The sequence below is a fragment of the Vidua chalybeata genome, chromosome 20, assembly GCF_026979565.1.
Source record: "Vidua chalybeata isolate OUT-0048 chromosome 20, bVidCha1 merged haplotype, whole genome shotgun sequence".
NCBI lineage: Eukaryota > Metazoa > Chordata > Aves > Passeriformes > Viduidae > Vidua > Vidua chalybeata.
In genome coordinates, this window is record NC_071549.1 from 6,285,150 (window position 1) to 6,305,478 (window position 20,329).

Here is a 20,329-nt window from a genome sequence, read left to right on the forward strand (position 1 = left end):
GCTGAAAACCAACTCAAGGAATTCCTTTTCCACCCAGTTCTCCCTGCTGGATGATGCTGAAGGGCCAAAAGCACAGAGAATTCAGGACAGGCCATTAAACACCACAGTTCAGGCTCCAGAGGCTTGGAAGGAAAATGCTGTGATGCTTCTGGTTGAGTTTAAAGAGTCAGAGACTTTTGGCACGATGAAAGCAGGGCTAAGCTGTGAACAGATGAAATCCTGGTGTGGGGGAAAGGTGGCATGCTGCAAATCTGGGGGAGTAAAGATCTGTGAGGGCTGTGGTTGAGAAACAATTCTGCAGTGTGTGGCTTGTGGCAATTAAAGGAGCTGCCACCATCGTGGGAAAAGGCTGGAAAAACCTTCTGAGATAAGTCCACCACTAAGCCAAGAACACATCTCCACTTCTTTTAAATGCCTCCAGGTATCCTTTGAATAACTTTAAAGGATAAAGGGAGTTATTGTTGATGATATTCTGGGAAAATCCGATTTTTCCTGTGCCTGTTGCAGTAGGAGCTGTAGGATCTATCCCCCTGCTTCCTGAAAAAAACTGAGCAAACCACACCAAGCAGGTGCTGGAATCACTCCTTGCCACTTTTTGGCCTCCAGACCGGCAGGTTTGGGGTGGAAATGAGTTCTTTTTCTGGGGTAGAGGTTATCCCTGCCCATGGAGAGGCTGCAGCTCCTGGCACACCTTGCCCAGCCAGGAGCTGGCATTAACCTAGGCCTGCATTTGAAGCTGAGCTGTGAATAATTCATGGACAATGAAATGCCACCCGGCTTGGTGGCACAGGGCTGGCACATCCAAGGGACTTCAGGTTTTCCACTGGCTCAATGTGTAAAATGAGCCCTTCCCCTGCTCCTTGTCTGGGTGGCCCAGAATTGAAAACAACTGACCCAAACTGCAAACACCAACCCCCCCCCCATTGGTGAATACCGACCCTGACAAAGGCTCGGATTGCTTTTGCTGCTCCTGTCAGCCAGAAATGCTGGAAAATAAAGCAGAAACAACCTGAGGCTGGGTTGAGGTGATTTAGAGCAGCAGGACACCCCTCCCCACTGACTTTTCCCTCACACTTTTGCTGCGGCCTTATAAACTTCAGGTTTTTAAGGCACTAGCTGGGATTGAAAACCTCGATTTCAAGCCACCCTCATCCTCCTCTTTCCTCTCTCCTCCTGCAGCTGAATCAAGGAATAACGTGATGGTTTTCCTCCCCTCCCGCCTCCTTGCACTTGGATTGCTTGTGCCTCCTTAAATGTGTTTTTTAGTCTGGTGCTTAATTAGAAAAGGCCTTTGATGGTGAAAAGTGTGGGGTTTTAATTTATTTTTTTTGGTAATAATTACTCCTCTGCTTCTGGGCAGAGTGGAAATGAGATTTTCCATGGACACATGGTGGGGATTATTTAAATCCATCCCCACTGCTCGGGCTGCGGCCGGGAACCAACTGGTAGAAATTGTTATTAAACGAGGGAATCAGCTGGGAAAATAATTCATCCCCCAGCTTGGAAGTGGTCCAGACACTTTGGGATGATTTGTTTTGTCTCAAACAGACACTGACTCCTTTTTTTTGGGTGGTGAGGGGTAATTTGGGGCCTGGATGCTGCACCCCAGCAGCGGAGCCCATTTAATCCCCAGCCTGCCCAGCCTGGCTGTCACCCCGGGCTGTATTTCCCAATTAAGACCATCAAGCTCCCTGATGAAGCTTTGATAGGCGCTCTTTACATTTATTTTATTTCCCCAGCCCTTTCAGGCGGTGAATGAAGGTGTTTAGTGAGCTCATCCATCACTTTAACTCGGTGAATTCCCACCTCCCACTGCTGCTGCTGCTGCTCTCTTTGAATGGAAATAACGCTTTAAAATAGCGCTGCGAATGGGGATGGCGACAGCGGGGGGGATGTATCATCACAGGGGGTTCTGTCTGTCCCCTGAGAGCCCCCATGGGTGACACAAACTGGGCTCACCCCCTTCCCCTCCGACCCATCATCCTCACACACCCCTTGGCTCCTGGGAGATGGGATGGAGGAAAAAAAAAATACAAAACCCTCTGGAGCATCTGAAGCACAGAAGGTTCTTTTGCATCTCAAAGGGGGATTTTGGCACCTCCAGGAAAAGGTCTAAAGCTTCTGGATGCATTCAAGTTTTTCCAGGCCTTGCCAGCCTGTGTTTAGACATAGCCCAGTGTCAAAGGAGCCCCAAGGCTGATCCCTTTTGTCCAGCCCAGGGTGGCAATATGTTCTTGCAGGTGTTTTACTCTCCCCTTTTCCCGGATTAGCGCCAGGCTGGGGAGCTGGGGGTTTTTTTTGGGATGAATCCGCTCTGTGTGCTGCAGGTCACTCCTCTCGTGCCCTGGGGAATGAGGATTATCCCTTGGCAGCTCCTGGCCTGGCAGAAATGCCCATGTGGAGCCAGTCCTCTCCTGCATTCCCTGCTTTCATCAGCTGCTGGGTCATGCTGGCCCCTCCAGTGGGGCTCGTTATCCCAAAGATGATGAGCTGGAGACTTGGAGGGGGGGGGAAAAGCGTGTGTTGACACAGTAATATAGACATAATATGGACAAATCGCTGGGGAAGATCTGTTGCTGGGCTCATCTTTGCAGCAGCATTCCTTGAACAGCCAGCTCGGAGCACAGTGACACAAACCCTCATCACAGGTGGGTGCAGAGAGCAGAGAAAAAGACAAAATATTTGCATTTGGAGGGCCTGTGTTGGAGCAGAGAAGCCAAACGGGCAGCCAGGGAAGGTTTTTTGTGGTTTTCCTGCTTGCCCAGCAGAAATTGGTGTGCCTGGGGATGGGGGAGCCGGGCAGAGTTCGGCTGCTCAGAGCACAGGATCACATCCCTGCTGTGCTCTACCAGCCAGCCCCACCTCTGCCCTCTGCTCTGTTTGCATCTTTGGGGGCAGCTGGAGGCTGAAATCCCCCCATCAGCAGGGAAATAACCTGCCAAAAGCAATGGAAGAGGGAGTTTGCTTTGGGCAGCTCAAGCTGTTCCTGGATTTTTCCTTTTGTTTGGCTTTGCAAGAATGGCTGCAGCCGCTTTCTGCTGCCCCTGGGTTCAGGGAAGGGGATTTCAAATGAAATAACTGCACCAAAAACTGTGCCCAGCAGGAAAAGCAACCCACAGGGTGCCAGAAATTCAGTTTCAACCTCTACTGCAGTGACAGAGGAGAGGGGTGCTATGAAATCCTCTCATTGGAACAGAAGATGAAAAAGGCACCTAAAAAAATCCCTTTTTCTTTTGAAGCCAGTAGCAGTGGGTCAGGTTGTATCCTGTTATTCCTCACTGGAGGGCAGCTGAGGGGACAATGGTGGCTCTGTTCTGCTGGCCTGAGGGGGACCCAGTGTTAATGTGAAGCAGATGCACCCCAGGGTTGGAATTCCCAACTCCAGGGCTCGTTATCCTGAAGCTGCCAAATCCCAGGGACCCCATCCCAAGCCCTGGGAGCACCATGGGCCCCGGCAGGGAGGCAGGGAGGCCACAGGAACGGGGTTTGCTTGGCCAACTGAACACCTGGGTGTTGAAAACCAGGGAAAACAAAGCTTTTTTGGCTCGATAGATGTGCAAATTCCGATTAAAAAAGCTTTTTTGGCTTGATAGATGTGCCAATTCTGATTAAGAACTGGCCAAATGTCAGGTGAGAGGCTCTTGGCTGCCTCACAGTGTCCATCTCCTCTTCCTTTGGCTGCTGCAGCTCCTCCAGCACAAATCCCTGGATGTCCTTCGGGATGTTCTGGATGTCCTGACCCCCTGGATGTGGTTGGAGGCCACCAGCCCCACATGGGACATCACAGACCCATCCCATGGGTCCCTGTCCCCCCCAGACCAGCCGTGCCCAGGGTCAGGAGCTGGAGTTTTCCCTTGATCCAACCCTGAGCGTGGCAGGAGCCCTGTTGGGCTTCACTTTGGACACCAGAGCTGTTGGGATTTTGGTGGGAAGGGCAGGATTTGGCTGGGAATAGGGTCCTGCCAAGGATTTGGGGGGGGGGAAAGGAAAAAATAGGGGGTGATGGCAGCTCCTGGCTCTGGAAAAAATCCCTTCCAAGGAGGGAGAGGGACAAGCAGGACCCTGGGAGCCGGGCTGGCGGCTGCCTCTCGTGCTCTGGCTCTCATCAGAGCAAGAGGGGACCTCAGCCTGCCTAAACTCTTCCAAATGTGATCTGTGCTCCAATAAAATAAACATTTTAGGGGGAAAGCCAAGCCCCAGGCACACATTTTGGCAGCTGATCACTCCCTAATTGCAGGAAGAGCAGTTGAGAGAGGTTTCTTTTTTTGTTTAATTTTTTTTTTTTTCTGATGAGAAAACTGGGCTGGAGGATCAGAGTTGAAATTTCTCTCCCCACATCTCCCCAGTCCCAAAAATCCTGGGGTTTTCCCCTTTGTATGAATGGAATTCAGTTTATTTCAAGGAACAGGAAACACAAAGAGGCTCTGCTAAGTGTGAACCTCAAACCCTCAGCGAGTGCCTGGGTACAAGGAGTTCTCCACAAATTCTTTTCCTGTTTTCTTCTGTTGTTTGACAACACCAGGGGCAATTTTGAGGGCTAGGAGAGAGGATTTTGGTGAATTGGAGCCGTTGCCTCTCATTCCTGGGTGTTCCCCCCATCCCAAAACTCCCCGGGCTCTGGAATGGGATGGAGATAATTAACACCAGCCCCAATTTCCATCGACGTGGCAAAACTCAATTTGTGGTGAGGGGACAGAGCAGGAGCAGCCACACTCTCCCCTCACTTTTGGGGTCACACCCAGCCTGTTAATGAGGTCATTCCTTCCAAAAATCAAACAAAGCACGTACAAAACCAAAGGGAGAGGCTTTTTTTTTCCCTAAAATTAGGGATTTTAGGGAAACCTCCATCCTGCTTTTCCAGAAAAGTGCTGGAGTCCTGGCCAGCACTGCTGTTCTCCATCACATCCCTCTCCCTTTTCTTTTCCCTCCTCTTCTTTCACTTTCTTTACACATGTTGGCAGCCAGTTGGGTGTTTTTATGAGCAAATTATTAGGGATTTCTTTTCCTGTGGCCTCTTCCCTTCGGACACTGAGGGCTGCAAATGGATTTAAAGGTTCTTTTCATAACCAGCCCTGCTTCCTCTCTCCTTATCGGGGAGTTGCTCATGTAAATCCAACATGATTTGGGTACTTTTGTATCTACCCAATCATAAAAGTCCCTTTCCAAGAGTCTTTCCAGCCTTTTTTTCCCCCTCCTGTGCTAGAATCTGAAGAAAATGCTGTTTGTTTTATGGCAAACTCTCATTTATTGTAACACAAATCCTTGTTTCGGGCCAATTCTCTTCCAGGGAGTCATTTTCAGAAGAAAGGAGCCCAACATGTTTTCCTTTGAATTGCTGATTGTTTTTTTCCGGGCATTTGTGCAAATTGCCTCTCCTGCAAAATCCTGGTTCTATCAGCTGCAGCTCCTTATTCCACTGGAGTAGATTTTGTTGGGAAAATTCCAGCAATTTCTGTATAAAAACAGAGGTTTGGGAGCAAATTATATCGTTGGGAGGGTGATAGAAATACATTTTATTTTGGGGAGGATGGGATAGGAAAATGGAGCTCTCCAACAGCAGGAGATTTACTTTTTTTCCCCCACACTAAATTAAACAGAGTTATAATTATAGCAAAGCATTTTGATTGCTCCCAAGTGCTTATTTTTAGCATTTTGTTTAGCAGAAAATAAAAGCAAATTTGGAGGGGGGGTGGTGGAAATGATGGTTCTGAAACAGAGCAAGGACCTTTCCCTTCCCTCCCCATCCCAGCCCAGGCTCCTGGAGCAGGAGCTGCATGCAAATGCAATGCAAATGAGCTGCTAATTGTCCCTGCTGGAGATGGGATAGGTGGGAATGACAGAAATGCAATTTCTGAGCAGCTCCTGGCTTTTCATTGGGTCCCTTTGCTGAATGGCACGGGGACACTGAGGGGCTTGGGGACAGGGGGACAAGGGAGGGACAGGGGGGTGAGGGTGGGTGGCATTGCCATGGGATCATCCTGGGAAAGCCCTCCCAGGTCAGGGAGTCCTGCATGAGCCCAGCACTGGGGTGACACTGAGAGGTGACACTGAGAGGTGACACTGCTCTGTGGGGTGACACTGATCTGTGGGGTGACACCGTTCTGTGGGGTGACACTGTGAGGTGACACTGCTCTTGGTTGACATTGTGAGGTGACACTGCTCTCTGAAGTGTCCCTGCTCTGTGGGGTGACACTGTGGGGTGTCCCTGCTCTGTGGGGTGTCCCTGCTCTGTGGGGGTGTCCCTGCTCTGTGGGGTGACACTGTGGGGTGTCCCTGCTCTGTGGGGTGTCCCTGCTCTGTGGGGTGACACTGTGGGGTGTCCCTGCTCTGTGGGGTGACACTGTGGGGTGTCCCTGCTCTGTGGGGTGTCCCTGCTCTCCAGTGTCTGTCCCTTTGTCTCACAGGTGAAGGCCTCGGGGCTGCTGGGAGTGGCCAACCCTCACTCGTGGATAAAATTCCTTTTCCTTGCTGTTTGTATCTGGAGTTTTAGGATCTAATCCTAAATCTGCCCCCATGGAGGGGCTGGGACGGGGTCCCTGTGAGGTCCCTTCCAGCCCAAAGCATTCCATGGATCCACGGATCCGGTACAGAGCTGCCAAGCACAGCTCCTGACTTTTCTCCTGCTGCTGCCCAGGACTGATGGATGGAGCTTCCCACGAGCCCTGCCAGCCCTGCTGCAGCCCAGAATTCCCTTTTCCCATCAAACAGCCCTGGCATGGAGGTGGGGCAGGCCTGGAGCTTGGTGTGGAGCCAAGGAAAACACAGGGATTTGGGGATTTGGGAAGCTGTGGGAGCACAGAGCAGCACAGGAGGTCACTGTGGGGATCCTGCTGCCAGAAGGAAATTCAGGGACAATTTCAGCATTCCCTCCAGGTTTGCTCTTAGGATACTTCAAAATTCCTGTGCTGAATCCGAGGAACAGCCCAAATATTTGGGGATTTCTTTTTTTTTGGAGATGTTGTTTAGGGTTGTGATTCCCACAGAGCATTCCCAGCAGGCACAATCATTTTATAAACATATTAAAGTTAATTTTGATGTCACATTTCAGGACCAGAATGAGGAGCTCCAGGCTGAGCAACCTGCCCTTCCTACCCTCCAAAACCCAACACTTTGCAGGAGGAACGGGCTGGGATTTGGGTAGCACGGGAATGATGTTACAACAGGGATGTCTGGAGTTTATGAGATGAAAAGTGCAAACCTTGGCAAAACTGGGAAGGCTCTTGGAACAAGAAGAGAGCACAGTAATTAATCCCCACTGGTGCTTTCTTAACAGCAAAGACTTAGGAATTTTTAATGAATTTATTGGTAAGCTCAAAAGGAGCTTTAAAGTTCCATATTTTGAAATTTATGTATTTTAAAAATCCTCTTTACCCTGAGAATCTCTGAGGAGGGAAGTCTTCCCAAGCTGTGGGGAACAGAGGCTTTTAAACTGTGCTGTTTATAAACCTTTTTTTATAAACCTTTGTGACCACGGAGCTGGAGCAGCTCAGGAGCAATCCCAGCAGTGCCCACACTGGCTGTGTGTAAAATTCAATTAAAAAAAAAAAATGAGGGTGAGCCCAAAGGAGGAATTTCCTGGCTCTAAATTTTGGAGAATTTGGCGACTCAAATTCTGGTCACTCCATTTGGGTGAATTGCAGAATTTTGGTTGCTCCTCAAATTCAGTTAGTCCAGAGCAAAATTTTTATTTGTTTTTAAATCCTACCATGACTTTGGATGTTCTCAGCCACAGCAGTGCCCGGTCCACTTGGGACCTCCCACAAAGTCCTTGATCTCAGGGATATCCCATGGCTGGAGGTTAATTTGAGCTCCTTTTATCCCCTGAGAATTCACTCTTTCAGCATCAGGAGGTGTCCTCAGATCCTGCATTAAGAGGAGTGAAAAAAAGAGCATTTCATTCTCATTTCTGTTTTATTAATCCTTATTATATGGATATATTTTGTATCTATAAAAATATACATTAATACAGGATATTCAATATACAATATGTTATTATCTAAGTCACATTCCCTCTTTCAGCTAAATAATTGTATTTATTTGTCTTGATTCCTCCTCTGAGGGTGGGGATTCTCAGCCCTTTATTCAAAATTATCACTGAATTTGCAGCATTTGTTTGTATTCCTTCCTTTCCCAAATCTCTACTCCAGTGTTTGACTGCCATCATTTGGAGCAGGGATTTTGAAAAAGCACTTTAATACTGATCTTTGCTACCACCATTATTTCAGGACAAATCTTTTATCTCAGGATTTTACCTTTTCTTTTGTTGGGTTGGGTTTTTTTGGGTGACTCATTACATCCAATAATGTTTCACTGACATTTTCATAAATAGTTTTCTCACCAGGTGTCTCTGCAGATTTCTTGCTGTAATTCCTCACTCTCTGGGGCTGCCTCTTCATTTTCCCTGAGCTGGTTTTTTTTTTTTTTTTTTTTTTTTTTTTTTTGCAAGGAATTGGGCTGAACATCCCAATTTTCCTTCAGAACACGACACAAGTCACCATTTGTGCAGCGCTCGAGAGCGCTGCCATGAATTTAAACCAGGAGGAAACCCCTTTCTTTTAATTCCCTTTGATCTCAACATCAATATTCCTGTTTATGACAACATTTTCTGATCTGATTCCATGGCAGAGAGCTTTTAGCTCAGCGTGAGCGTGGATAAATCAGCATCCTGCCAGTGTGGGAGCTTAGTGTAGGGCTCTATTCCCAATCCTGGTGTTATATTGGGCAAAAACCCAGCTGGGGGGGAAAAAAAAAATCAGTGTTTTCCCTATGGAACAGCCTTGTAAAATATGAGGATGAAACCAAGTGGGTGTAACTGATCCCCCACTAAAGCTCAGAGGGATTTGTTTAATGGTTAAGATTTTCCTCCTGAGATTTGGGGCCAACTTTCCTGGCAGGGCTGGGAGCTTTTCCAGCTGTTTGTTAACATAAACACCCTCCTTATTTCCATTTTCTGGCTCCGAATAGCCACGGGACTGGTTGGATGCAATCCTGTTTGGGGTTTGTTTGCCTGGTTCCCCAGGGACGGGAGGGCAAAGGCTCCCCCAGGACCAGCCCAGGGCCGCTGTGACCCAGGGACTCAGGAGATCTTTGTGCTCACCAGCAGGGTGAAAAGGCAGCTTGTAGAGGAGCATCAACCTGTTCCAGTGGGGGTCAGCTAAATCCCTCCCAGGGGACAAGGATAGAACCCCAGGGAGGAATCCCCTTTTCCTGCCTGGCAGAAATCCTATGCACGCTCCGAGGGGAAAAACAAATGTGCAGCAATACTGAAAGGAGCTGAAAACAAGGAAAAAAAAAAAAAAAAGTGCTGTCCTGAAGCTGTCCCCATTCCCCCTTTGTTATCTCCTTAACTTTGCTTGTTTAAAGCCACACCAGACATCCCACAAGAAATTACAGGAAAATATGGATAAAAGCAGGATCAACCCCTGGCTGTCATGCTGTTAAATGGAAATCATGATTCACAGGGGTACTCTGTGCTTCATTTGGGAGTGAGATGCTGCTTTGGTGCTCAAAGACTGCAAGACAAGAGGAATTTGGGGTTTTATTGCTGGGTAAAACTTGTTACTGAGGCATCACCTTGATCCCACACAGGGCTGCTCCCAAAAAATGATGTGGCTGCAGATATCCAAGAGAAGCAGCTGCCAACACCAAGTTACAGCTCTGGATTTGGAGTAGCTCTGGATTTAACTGGCACACAATTTATGGGCATGGATTTTTGGGGTAAAGCTCCCATTTTCCCCCTTCTTTGGAATCTCTGGGCAGTCATCCCTCACGGGCAGCTTGGAAAAGGCACTCCCAGAGGAGCCAGAGCAGCAGCATCACAGAATTCTCCACAGCATCACATTCCTTGGCCAGCTTAGGAGACACCTGAGGCCACCAAGCTGACACAGCAGTCACAGGGCTCCTTCCTCCTCCTCAGGTATCCAGGATAGTTCATTAACAAAACATCCTCAGCACCTGGTTTGCCAGCAGGGCTTTGCTGGAGATAAATTGACCTGTGAAACTCCAGCCTAGCTCTCGTGCTCATTAGTCTCTGAGATTGTGAGAATTAATGTATTTATCTGAGGGTTTCTTGTAGGGCTTATCTCCTCCGTGGTGAGGCTGAGCAGAGAACAGGTCTCACACTCTGACAGTGAGATCAAAGCACCCTGGAGGTGTCTGGTCTTCCTTTGCTAAGCTTGGGGTCTCAGCTTCCCACCCGTGCAGCTGAGAGGACAAAGAACGGGTCCCCCTGCTCAAAGAGCTTCCCAGTGGGAAATGTCACACAGCAATTCCTGCCTGTCTAGTCAAGGGCTTCCTCACGCTTTTAAAACCAGCAGGAAAGGCTCTGAAAGGCCAGGATAACCTCTTTAATCCCAGGGGTGGTGAAAATGAACTTTGCACTCCTGATCGATGGGGTTTGAATGTGGGCTCCTTGTGAAACAGCCTTGAAATGTCTCTGTGACCCCCAGAGCACAGACACCTCTAGAGAACAGCTGTACCCTTTTCCTGAGCCAGACATGGGGCAACTGAGAGGTGTTTTAAAAACTTTTATTCCATTTCCAGTCTCATGAGAAGGGTGAGACAATATAGGTGTTACAATTCATGCCATCACATCAGAAGCTAACTATTTTTTAATTACAATACATGATAAGTTTAATTACATTCTAATTATAATTACATATAATATAAATATTATAAAATTATTATTACATTATAAGTTTCTTGGCCTATCAGCTTTTTGCCACACCATGCTGTAGATTAAAGCCAATTATCTAAAATTACCCCATGTGGGTCCCACTACAATGCATCTTTCATAGTTCTATTTCTCTAAAGTATCCAGTCTTATTTGCAAGGCCATCCTTTGAAACTTCTTTCTAGTTCCCTTTCTCTCTCAGCAATGTCTGTTGTATTCCATGGCATTTCTAAGGCAGCATTTCTTATCTCAAGGTTTGCACACAGATGCACTCACTGTGTGGGCTTCTGTCAGGCCCTGGGAACTCTCTACAAATCCATTTCCCACAGTCCTCCATCGATCCCAGCTGAAATCCTCCACGAAACCTCTCCATAACTCCTGGTTGGACAATTCCCTTCTCCTGACCCAGAGCTGGGGCAACCGAGAGGCGTTTTGGAAACTTTTATTCCATTTTTAGTTTCATGAGAAGGGTGAGACAACACAGATGTTACAATTCACGCCATCACAATCAGAAGCTACTTCCTAATTATAATCCAATTATAATACATTATATAACTTTCTACAAATCCATTTCCCACAACTCCTGTCCTTGCCCTCTCAGCTGCCCCCCAAGCAGAGCCACCCCCACATTAACCCCATCCTCGCCTCCCCTGTCCGCAGCTTGAAGGCCGTGCTGATGGGGAAGCCCCAGGACAACACCGTGGACTTGTCAGGCATCCCCCTGACCCCGAAGGACGTGGAGAGGGTCACGTCCTACCTGGAGCACAGCTCGGAGCACATCGACACGGTGGAGCTGTGCTTCACCGAGCTGACGGACGAGCTGCTGCTGCAGCTGCTGCCCGCGCTCTGCGGCCTGCCCCGCCTCACCACGCTGGCCCTCAACGGCAACCGCCTCACCAAGGCCATCCTCAGGGACCTCACCGAGACCCTCAAGGACCCCAAGAAGTTCCCCAGCGTCACCTGGATCGACCTGGGCAACAACGTGGATATCTTCTCGCTGCCCCAGCCCTTCCTGGTCAGCCTGAAGAGGCGCTGCCCCAAGCAGGGGAATTTGCCGACCATCCTGGAGTTTGGGGAGGGCCAGGTCAGTGATGTGGAGGGGCAGGAGGGGCTGGGGGACAGCCAGGAGGAGCTGAGGGCCGGGCCAGGCCGGGCTGGCAGCACGGACTGGGAGCACACGGACACGACGGCCGAGCCTGGGGAGCTCCCTGGCCCACAGCAAGGTGCTGCCACGCCACAGACATGATGTCCAGCCCTTGGGTGGGCACCTTGAGCAAGGATGACTTAAAACCTCAGAGCTGGGGGGGGGTCTGTTCCCACTCCGGGATGCTCCAGGAGTCCCAGCTGCTGCCTTCCCCCTGTGCCACGAATGTCAGTGATTTTCTTCTCGAAGAACACATAAAAGTGATCACGTAGAGTGTTTGTATTTTCTAACAGCTGGCCAGGTGTTCTGAAGCATTAGTGGTGTGCTGTGCTTTTGGCTCTCTCAGAAATGCGTCTCCAAGGGGCTGCAAAACCTCAGAAGGGCAAGAAAAGGGAGCAGGGAGGTGCCCAGGCTGTGCAGGGAAGGGCTCCCTTTCCTCAGTGCTGGATCTCAGCTGCTCCCCACGTGTCATGGACAAACAGCAGCCACCCCAAAGGGACCTGCCTGGGATAAAGCTTCAATCCTTCCCACCCCTGACTTCAGGAATCCCTGGTGAGAGGCATGGCTGCTGAGACACAACATAAACCTGCTCACACACAAACCAGGGGTGAAAAATCTGCTCACACACAAACCAGGGGTGAAAAACCTGCTCACACACAAACCAGGGGTGAAAAACCTGCTCACACACAAACCAGGGGTGAAAAACCTGCTCACACACAAACCAGGGGTGTTCCTCTCAGAAGTGTGAGCCCAGCCCAGAGGGAGAGCTTTGTTTTCCTGGGGCAGGGTTAAATCCCAGCCTGCAGCATGCCTGGACACCACCCTCACCTCCAGCCTTACCAAAACCAGGCTGGCAGCTGTGCCTGCCCAGGATTTATCCAGTAAAACCCAGTTTCCCACCAGATGTAAAAACTCCTGAGCTTTTAACGGGAGAATCTGATCCATTCTGGGAGGGAAACACAAATCCTGGAGTCAGGCCTCAGAAGCATCACTGACAAAAAGAGACCATGATACTGAAGGGTTAAAAAGGGTAAAACAAGCCTGGGGTTCATCCCCTCTGTCACTGCCACACAGCCAGCTGGGATTTAAAGCCCCAGAAAACCTTGGGCTCACTTGGCCATGGCTGTCACCCCCTGGACCAGAAGTGCTTTGTTCCTGAAACGTTCCAGCTTTTCCTGAGACAGAGATTTGGGTTTCTTTTCGGTGGGACATGCATCACCCCAGAGCAGCAGTGCTGGAATGTGCACTTTGGCTTTTTGGAACCAGAACTTCACTGGATCCCAGACCTGGGGGAGGGCAGGAAAGTGGGGAAAACTTCCTCTCCCTGGTGTTCCAAGGAGCAGAGCTGACTCCCTTTGCAGAGGGAGCCTCTTTGCCCCAAGCCCTTCCCCTGAGCAGCTCCCAGCAGTGACTCCAGCTTGGCTTTTTTCGGGTGCAAAATGGGACTTTTGGTCCCATTGGCTCTGTCCATTTTTCCAGAGGGGCTTCAGGCTGCCAGTGGTTGGTTGTCCTCCATTTGCAAGAAGGTAACTTAGAAAAAACTCTTGCTACTTTTAATACATTTGGCAACAGTCGGTATGATTTGCATGTATCCAAGCCTTTTTCCTTTTTTTTTTTTTTTTTTTTTAATTCTAATTCTTTCCAACAGGCATGAAAAAAAAAAAAACTTTCCAGTGAATATGGAATATTTCTGTTTGAAATAAAGGAGCTATCCATAAACAAAATAAATGATAATGTTTAATAAAGACCCACTGTTGAATTTTCCCTCTGTCCAGGTTGAATGCCCAAGAAAAAGCAGAGGACAAAGTGCTGAGAGCTGCTGGTCTGGCTTCTTCAGGGGGCTGGAGAAACAAAGAGCTCAGTTTGTGGGCTGCATTTATCAGGGTGGGCATAAGGTGGACACAGAAGCATCATAAAAGGATCTTTTAAATTTTAAATATTGCCAGTGTGTAAAATAACGTGGGAGAAGGGAATGCTGAGAGTGGGGTAGTGCTCCACAGGGTGTTTATCTCCTGAAGGAATGAAGGCTGTTTATCTGCAGCAGAGGCTCTGTCCCAGCAGCAAACCATGGGGGCCAAGGAGCTGGGGGAACACAGGGGGATTTATTCAAGAACAAGATTTCTCTTTGCAGAAAAAAAAGAAAAAGAAACTGCAGCAATTTCTTCTTTCTACCCAGGTGCCTCAGTACTGGGCTCTCCTCCTCATGCACAGCTCCAGCCCCTCTGCCTGTTTAAATTATTTAAATCACAGGCTCCTTGCTGCAGGGTTTTTATTCCCTGCTGAGTATTTGCACAGGACCCAGGGCCTGAGGAGCTGCCTGGACCCCCCAGTTCACAAATTCACAAACCAGAGGCACTTTGCATTTGGAGCAAGCTCTGCATCCTTTATTCCTGCTTTGCTCCAGACAAAAACACCCAGGACAAAAACCACCCAGGAGCTGCTCCTGCCACATTTCCCCTCCAGCTCAGCTTCCACCTGCTGGGAAACACATCAGCCATGGAGAAATAATTTCAATATCTCCAAAGGGAGATCCCACAGCCTTTGCCCTGTGCAGGTGTTGCACTGCTTGAGCCACCTCTGCTCCACTGGTACTGACAATATCCCTGTGCCCAGTGAGGATTTAGCCCTTCTGAGACACAGAAAGAGCTGGAAAGGGATTTTTATCAATGTATCCGTGCATGCTGGAGGATGCACCAAATTACTTCCACGGAAAAAGGGAACAAAAAAAAAAAAAAAAAAAAAAAGCAGAGCTGTTGTAGAGAGTTGGTTATAAAAGCTTTGGCTCATCAGTGCCTCCCTCACGGTGTGGATTAGTTCAATTATCCACTTAGTGCACTTCAGGATAATGATGATCCTGTGGGCTCAGCACAGGGTGGGGTTTGGTTGGGCTTTTTTTTCCAAAGAAGGCAGAGTGAGATGCTTCCCTTCCCTGCTCATCAACATCAAAACAAGCTCAGGGCTCACTCCACATATAATCAATGTTCCCTGGGCTACTCTGGGCTGCTGCTTTGGGTCAGAAGCTTTTAACTGGCCTTACACAAAGCATTCTAGGACTGAAAATCACTGCTGTTAGGATATGAAAGCAGAATGAGATCATTTCTTGTCAAGGAGAGAGGAGGAAAGGGCCACCATAAAATAAATAAAGCATAAAAAGCCTCAGCCTGGCTTGGTTGGTTCTCTCCCCACCAGCACCACAGCTCTGCCTGGGCATCAAGCAAACCAGCCTGGGGAGGAGATTTATGGCCTCAGCAACAAAAACGTAATTGGAAATCATTCTGTGCAGACTGAGGAGCTCAGAGCAAGGGGAATGGAAACAGCAGGGAGGGAACGAGAGAGGGGTGAGAGAGGGGTGAGAGCCATGCAAGGGCTGGTGCCACAGAGCTCCTGCCAGCTGGGTGCTCTGGGGAGGGTTTGCACCAAGGCTGGCTGTGTTTTGAAGGTGGTTTTTCATTTCAAATGAGGGTTGCATTGCCAGAGGATGGTTGGGAGCAGGAAAGAGGGCTGGGAACATTCACCCCCGAGCAGGGAGTGTGTGGGAGAGCAGAGGGAGACACAAAAATGCTCCTGGGGATGTCCAGAAGCACAAAATACTTAGGCCAAAAGCATTGCTGCTGCTCAGGGGCAGAAGTCAGCATTTATCAACCCAAAATTGCCCAAACACCGACCTTTCCCAGAGGAAGAGCCAAAAAGTGACCTAAAGGATGAAGGGGACACCACGGGAGGCAGCAGTGGCTGAGGCTGCCCCAGGCAGTGCCACCACGCTGGGTTATCCCACTAAAACTGCCTTTGGAGAGGGGCAAAATCCCTCCAGGGCTCCCCTGGGGTCCATCACCCCTGTTCCAGCAGCAGCAGGAGGTTTGTGAGCTCCTGCTCAGGAGCACTCATGTCCTGGAAACACAAAGAGTCCCCTGCTCCATTAGCTGGGATCTGCCATTGCCAAGGAAACTAATTGACCTTATTAGCAGAATTCACCTATCAAAGCTTAGGGAAAAGGGGGAAAAACAACTGAAATGTTCCTTGGTGAGCAACAGATGAAATCTCCTCCCAGCCTCTCTGGTACAAGGATGGCATCCTGTGATCCCACTTCTCCTCCACTCCAAGGGCAGTGGGGTTTTTCTGTGCCCGGGGGATGATTTCCACCAGCAGGCTGTACAGAGCAAGAGAGGAGCTTGCCAGCTCTATGAAATGTCTTGAACAGGAAATTCTGAAGGACAGAGCCATCCCCCACCGTGCTCTGACTGCCTCCAGCCAGGCTCCAGCCTCACTTCCTAGGGGGGGCCCAACTCCAGGCACATTAACATTAATTCATTATCATGAATAAATGGAAGGATATCCCCAGGCTGGACAGGGCTTGGCACAAGGATTAGTGGGAGGTGTCCCTGCCCACAGCAGAATGTTGGAATGAAATGGGCTTTATTTCCCCTCCAACCCAAACCATTGTGGGATCTGTTTCTATAAAATGTTAGCACAGGGTTTGCTCTCAAGGAGGAACACAAGAGCTTTGCCCACTGCAGGAATCCTGGATCCCAAGCTGGCACTGCAGGAAAGGTATTTAGGAATAAACTGTCATTTTTGATGTGCCAACTCCATCAGCCCATGGCTCAGTTACCCCTGAAGGATGGGGAATTGGAGGGGCTTTATTTGCAGTCCCTCCTGGCAGTTCTGGGCGTGCATTTTTTATTCCACTTTTTTTATCCCCCTATTTTTTATCCCTTTTTATCCCCTCTCTGTAAATACACAGAGACACAGCTGGTTTTACCTTCAGCTCAGCTGATGGTTTTACATAAAACTGAAGACCTGATTTGATAGAGTCAGAAAAGATGCAACCTGTTCACCACAGCCTTTAATTATGTGTGCAGTTTGCTGAGTTTTCTTGGCTCCTAATAGCTTATTGATCCTGTGGCTTCTGGGCCTTCTTTCTTCTTTGCTGTTTTATTAACTCAATCTGAGGAGAAAATAAACCTGTGGGCTGGTTTGCATCCAGCAGGTTGGGATGAGCAATGCCAGCCTTCAGTGAGTGCACATGGCAGCTCTCAGGGAGCTGTTATTGGAAGGACAAATAGATTGGAGGTTTACAAGAGGAGAGAAATATTAATATTTAATTCACTGAAGGTTTGGGCTGGGCATTTATCACTGGATTTTCAAGGTGTGTGCTGTAAAACCACTTTATTCCTGGTTCTCCCTGTCAGCTCTGTCCTTCTCCAGGGAAAACCAGGGTTCTTCTGGCTCTGGGCAAGAATCTGGGGAGGTGCTTTGTGATCAGGATTTTGCAAGCAGCACTCACAGCCATCCTAAACACAATCTGCATAATTAAAACCTCAAAGCATCTTGCTACAAGCCCAAATTCCTGGCACAGACATGCACAGACTCAGGGATGGGTGGAAAACTATGGGGTATTGGGCTACAACAGATGTGGAAACCCCAGCTGCATCACCCAGGAATGAGCTTCCCTTGGGCAGCTGCTCCTTGTCTGGTAACTCACTCAGGCAAGAGCTGCAATTCCAGCTCTTCTAGAAATGAAAAACAAGGCAGCAAAGCATCAATGACACTCTGGTACCTGCTCCCCCAGGGCTCTGACCCCTGATCCCACAGGATTCCACTGCTGGGGAGTTCTGCATGTAGAGAGACAGGCAGAAAATCCCAGAGTGGACAGGCTGCACATACAGAATCAAAGGCCTCTGCTGGGGCTGTGTGCATCCACACATCACTTCCCAAGAGGACTTCACCGTTCCTTTTTCGTTGTTGTTTCATCTTCACTGTACCCACCTGCCTGTTCAATTATCAATTCCAAGGCTCAGGATTTTCCCAAGCTGTGCTTTCCTGCAGGCTCAAAGCTCCCCTCCACCACAGGCACAGAAACAGCAGAGCTGGGGGCTGAAATGCAAATATTCTCTTTTTTTTCTGTGCCAACCCCCAAAACAGGCTGAACTTCCAGGGCAGGGGCAGCCACCAGCCCAGAGCTGTCCCCTCACCCTGGTGTCACATGCATTCTTCAAACCATTTTGGTGTTGTTGGTGGTTCTTCAGCCCTGTCCTCCTCCCTGAAACCCTTCTTTTGCCTCAGCTCCAGCCTCTGACCTGTTGCCAGGTGACACCACGTTGTTGCTGTCATCTCCTAAGACCTTTCTGAAGCATAAAAGCAGCACCTGTGAAATCCCTGCCCTTGATGCAGCTCCTGTTTTGCATTTCCAAACAGCCTGGCCCTGGACACTGAAGCTTTATTTCACCTCCTGCAAGCACAGAGCATCTTCCTCCAAAGCACAGCAGCAAACAGGCTGGTGGGGAAGGGCCTGCATAGATTAAATTAATTCAATTCAAAGTGCAGCTACCTTGGTGCAGGGGCTTCCCATCACTGTGCATTTCAAAGCTCCCACCTCACTCCCAGCTTTGAAACAATTCCCATCATCTTCCCAGCAGGTATCCCCTGCATTTCACTCAGCACAAAGAGTTTATTATTTACTGCCATGGATGAAAGGAATAAAATACCTGATTTGACACAGTTCAGGAAAATTGCTTTATCCAATGACTGACCAAATCCTGTGCCTGCTCCCAGCAGGGCTCCCAGCTCCAGTTTCTCATCTGTAAGGAGGTGATGTGGAACACTGCAGACTGCTGCAGGATTATCAGGTGGAGGCACAGATGTAAAACATTTATATTGGATATTTCAGCTGCTGCTGCTGCTGTGAGCTGCATTAAACAGCTCACAGATCACCTCAGCACCAGCACTGCACTTGCTGTCTGATAAGGGCTGATAACCAAATTACCATTGGTGCCACTATTATCTTGACTCAGGTGTTTATTAATAAAGTTTCAGCTATCCAGGAAAATTAATTATTTTTTATTATGGCTGATAACTTCAGGCTTAGCTGGAAGTTTGTCTTTAATGTGCTATTAAACCTCAAGCCTATTTCCCTGTTCAGTGATAACAGCACCCAACAAACCCAAAGCCAACACTAACAAATCTTTAGGTGCAGTTTGCAAGTGCACAAAATATACAGAAAAAAACAAGAAAATCAAACCTAGACTAACTATCCTACAGGATCTGGGAAATCACAAGCAAGAAAGCAATCAAAAAATCTGGGAAATAAATCAAAATGATAAAGAAAACCAAGGAGAGCCCAGCAGAAAGCCATAGGCAGCTTCAGAAACATCAATCATTGTTTGTTCAGAGTTCGTGTTACAGCTGTGCTGTGCAATGATTTTACCACAAACCATTACAAACAAAAAAAAATCTGTTATGGAAAAAAATCCAAGTATTGACTTGCAAACACTAACAGGAGCCTAACAAACAAAAGTCTTAATTATTGGAGATTAAACTTTTAACATCTCTATTTGATTAAAACAGCAGGGATTTGAAATCAGTCTCCACTAAGTGATTTTCTCATTTGCATTTTGTTCAGGTTTCAGTTCCACACAGGTGCAGGGCTGGGGGTGTTTATTGACTCAAAATCCACCTGGAGCAGGCACAGCCTGGCAGCTCCTGAGCTGCATGGAAGGGAAGGGTAATGGAGGGCAAATAATCCTTTATTTTTATCAAATAAAAATAAGTTTTAACTCCTTTGGCTTCTCATCACAGTCAGATCAGAACCCTTGGGGCTGGGACCATGACTGCAAGTTTGCACAGCATCAAAAACTGAGCCTTTGCTGGTCCAACACTAAGAAACATTAATTAACAACTAATTAAAGAGTGACATTTTCACTGTGTGGGGGATTCTCTACATAGTAATGAAAGTTGCAAATCTTATTAGAAACAGGGAAGGAACCAGCAGTAAAATCGAGTTTCCCCAGAGAAGCATCTTCAAGGCTGCAAAAATCTCTTTTATTTCAACTGCTCTGAGCTTGGTCACTGCCCCATCTTGTGGGCTCAAGTGTCAGGAGGTAAAGCAGGACAGATGTTACTCTCTGAATTAGAGCACAGGAGCAGAAAATGCTCAATGTTCTTTAAACAAGCCCTCCTTGCACGCCCTAAATCAAACCCCAGCTGTTCAACCCTCAGCACGTTCAGCAGGTTTAGGATCAGTTCATTACAGCTGGGCTGAAACTGATTTCAAGCGTAAAATTAAGGCACTAAACGACATGAAGTGACAAAGAAGGGGAATGTTTGTCTTAGCAGAGCATTAAATGATGCATTAACCTTGTCCTTCTTTACAGGAACACATGCAATGTGCTCAAGCTCTGGCAGCACAAGGTCAGTGGGGTGCCAGGAACACCCTGAGCCTGAGAAAGGCCAAAGACCCCCTGGTTATTTTGAGTTTTTGCTCTGAGCAGCTCAAGAGCTGCTGCCTGTGGTATCTCAGAAATTGTAACACAGCATTTGCCGTCGTTTAGCTGGGAGAAAACAAACCTGTGACACTTTTCTTGCATGACACCGATGCTATTCCTTGCTGGAAAACAGCAGCTCCTTTGTGCCTCACTTCTCTGAAATGATGGAGAGTTGGAAAATTAACAGCTCTTCCTCCTGCTCTGAGGGGAAAAGGAGTGAGGTGTCAATATTTGGGATTTCTTGCACTCTGA

The 20,329-nt window shown here is 48.3% G+C and overlaps 1 protein-coding gene and 1 long non-coding RNA gene across 2 annotated transcripts in view; one reads left to right on the forward strand and one right to left on the reverse strand.

The window, feature by feature from the left end:
• Window positions 1-13,563, forward strand: part of LRRC75A (leucine rich repeat containing 75A) — a 60,613-nt gene extending 47,050 nt beyond the window's left edge. The window contains exon 4 of the mRNA XM_053961654.1: window positions 11,333-13,563. Within this exon, the coding sequence (XP_053817629.1) occupies window positions 11,333-11,918 (586 nt within the window). The 3' untranslated portion in view covers window positions 11,919-13,563. The remainder of the gene's footprint in view (window positions 1-11,332) is intronic.
• Window positions 5,194-11,518, reverse strand: LOC128798311 (uncharacterized). The gene is made up of 3 exons (XR_008434376.1): window positions 11,430-11,518; window positions 7,706-7,863; window positions 5,194-5,452 (listed from the first exon to the last, which is right to left on the reverse strand). It is a non-coding gene; the product is annotated as an uncharacterized LOC128798311 (long non-coding RNA).
• Window positions 13,564-20,329: the final 6,766 nt, after the last annotated feature.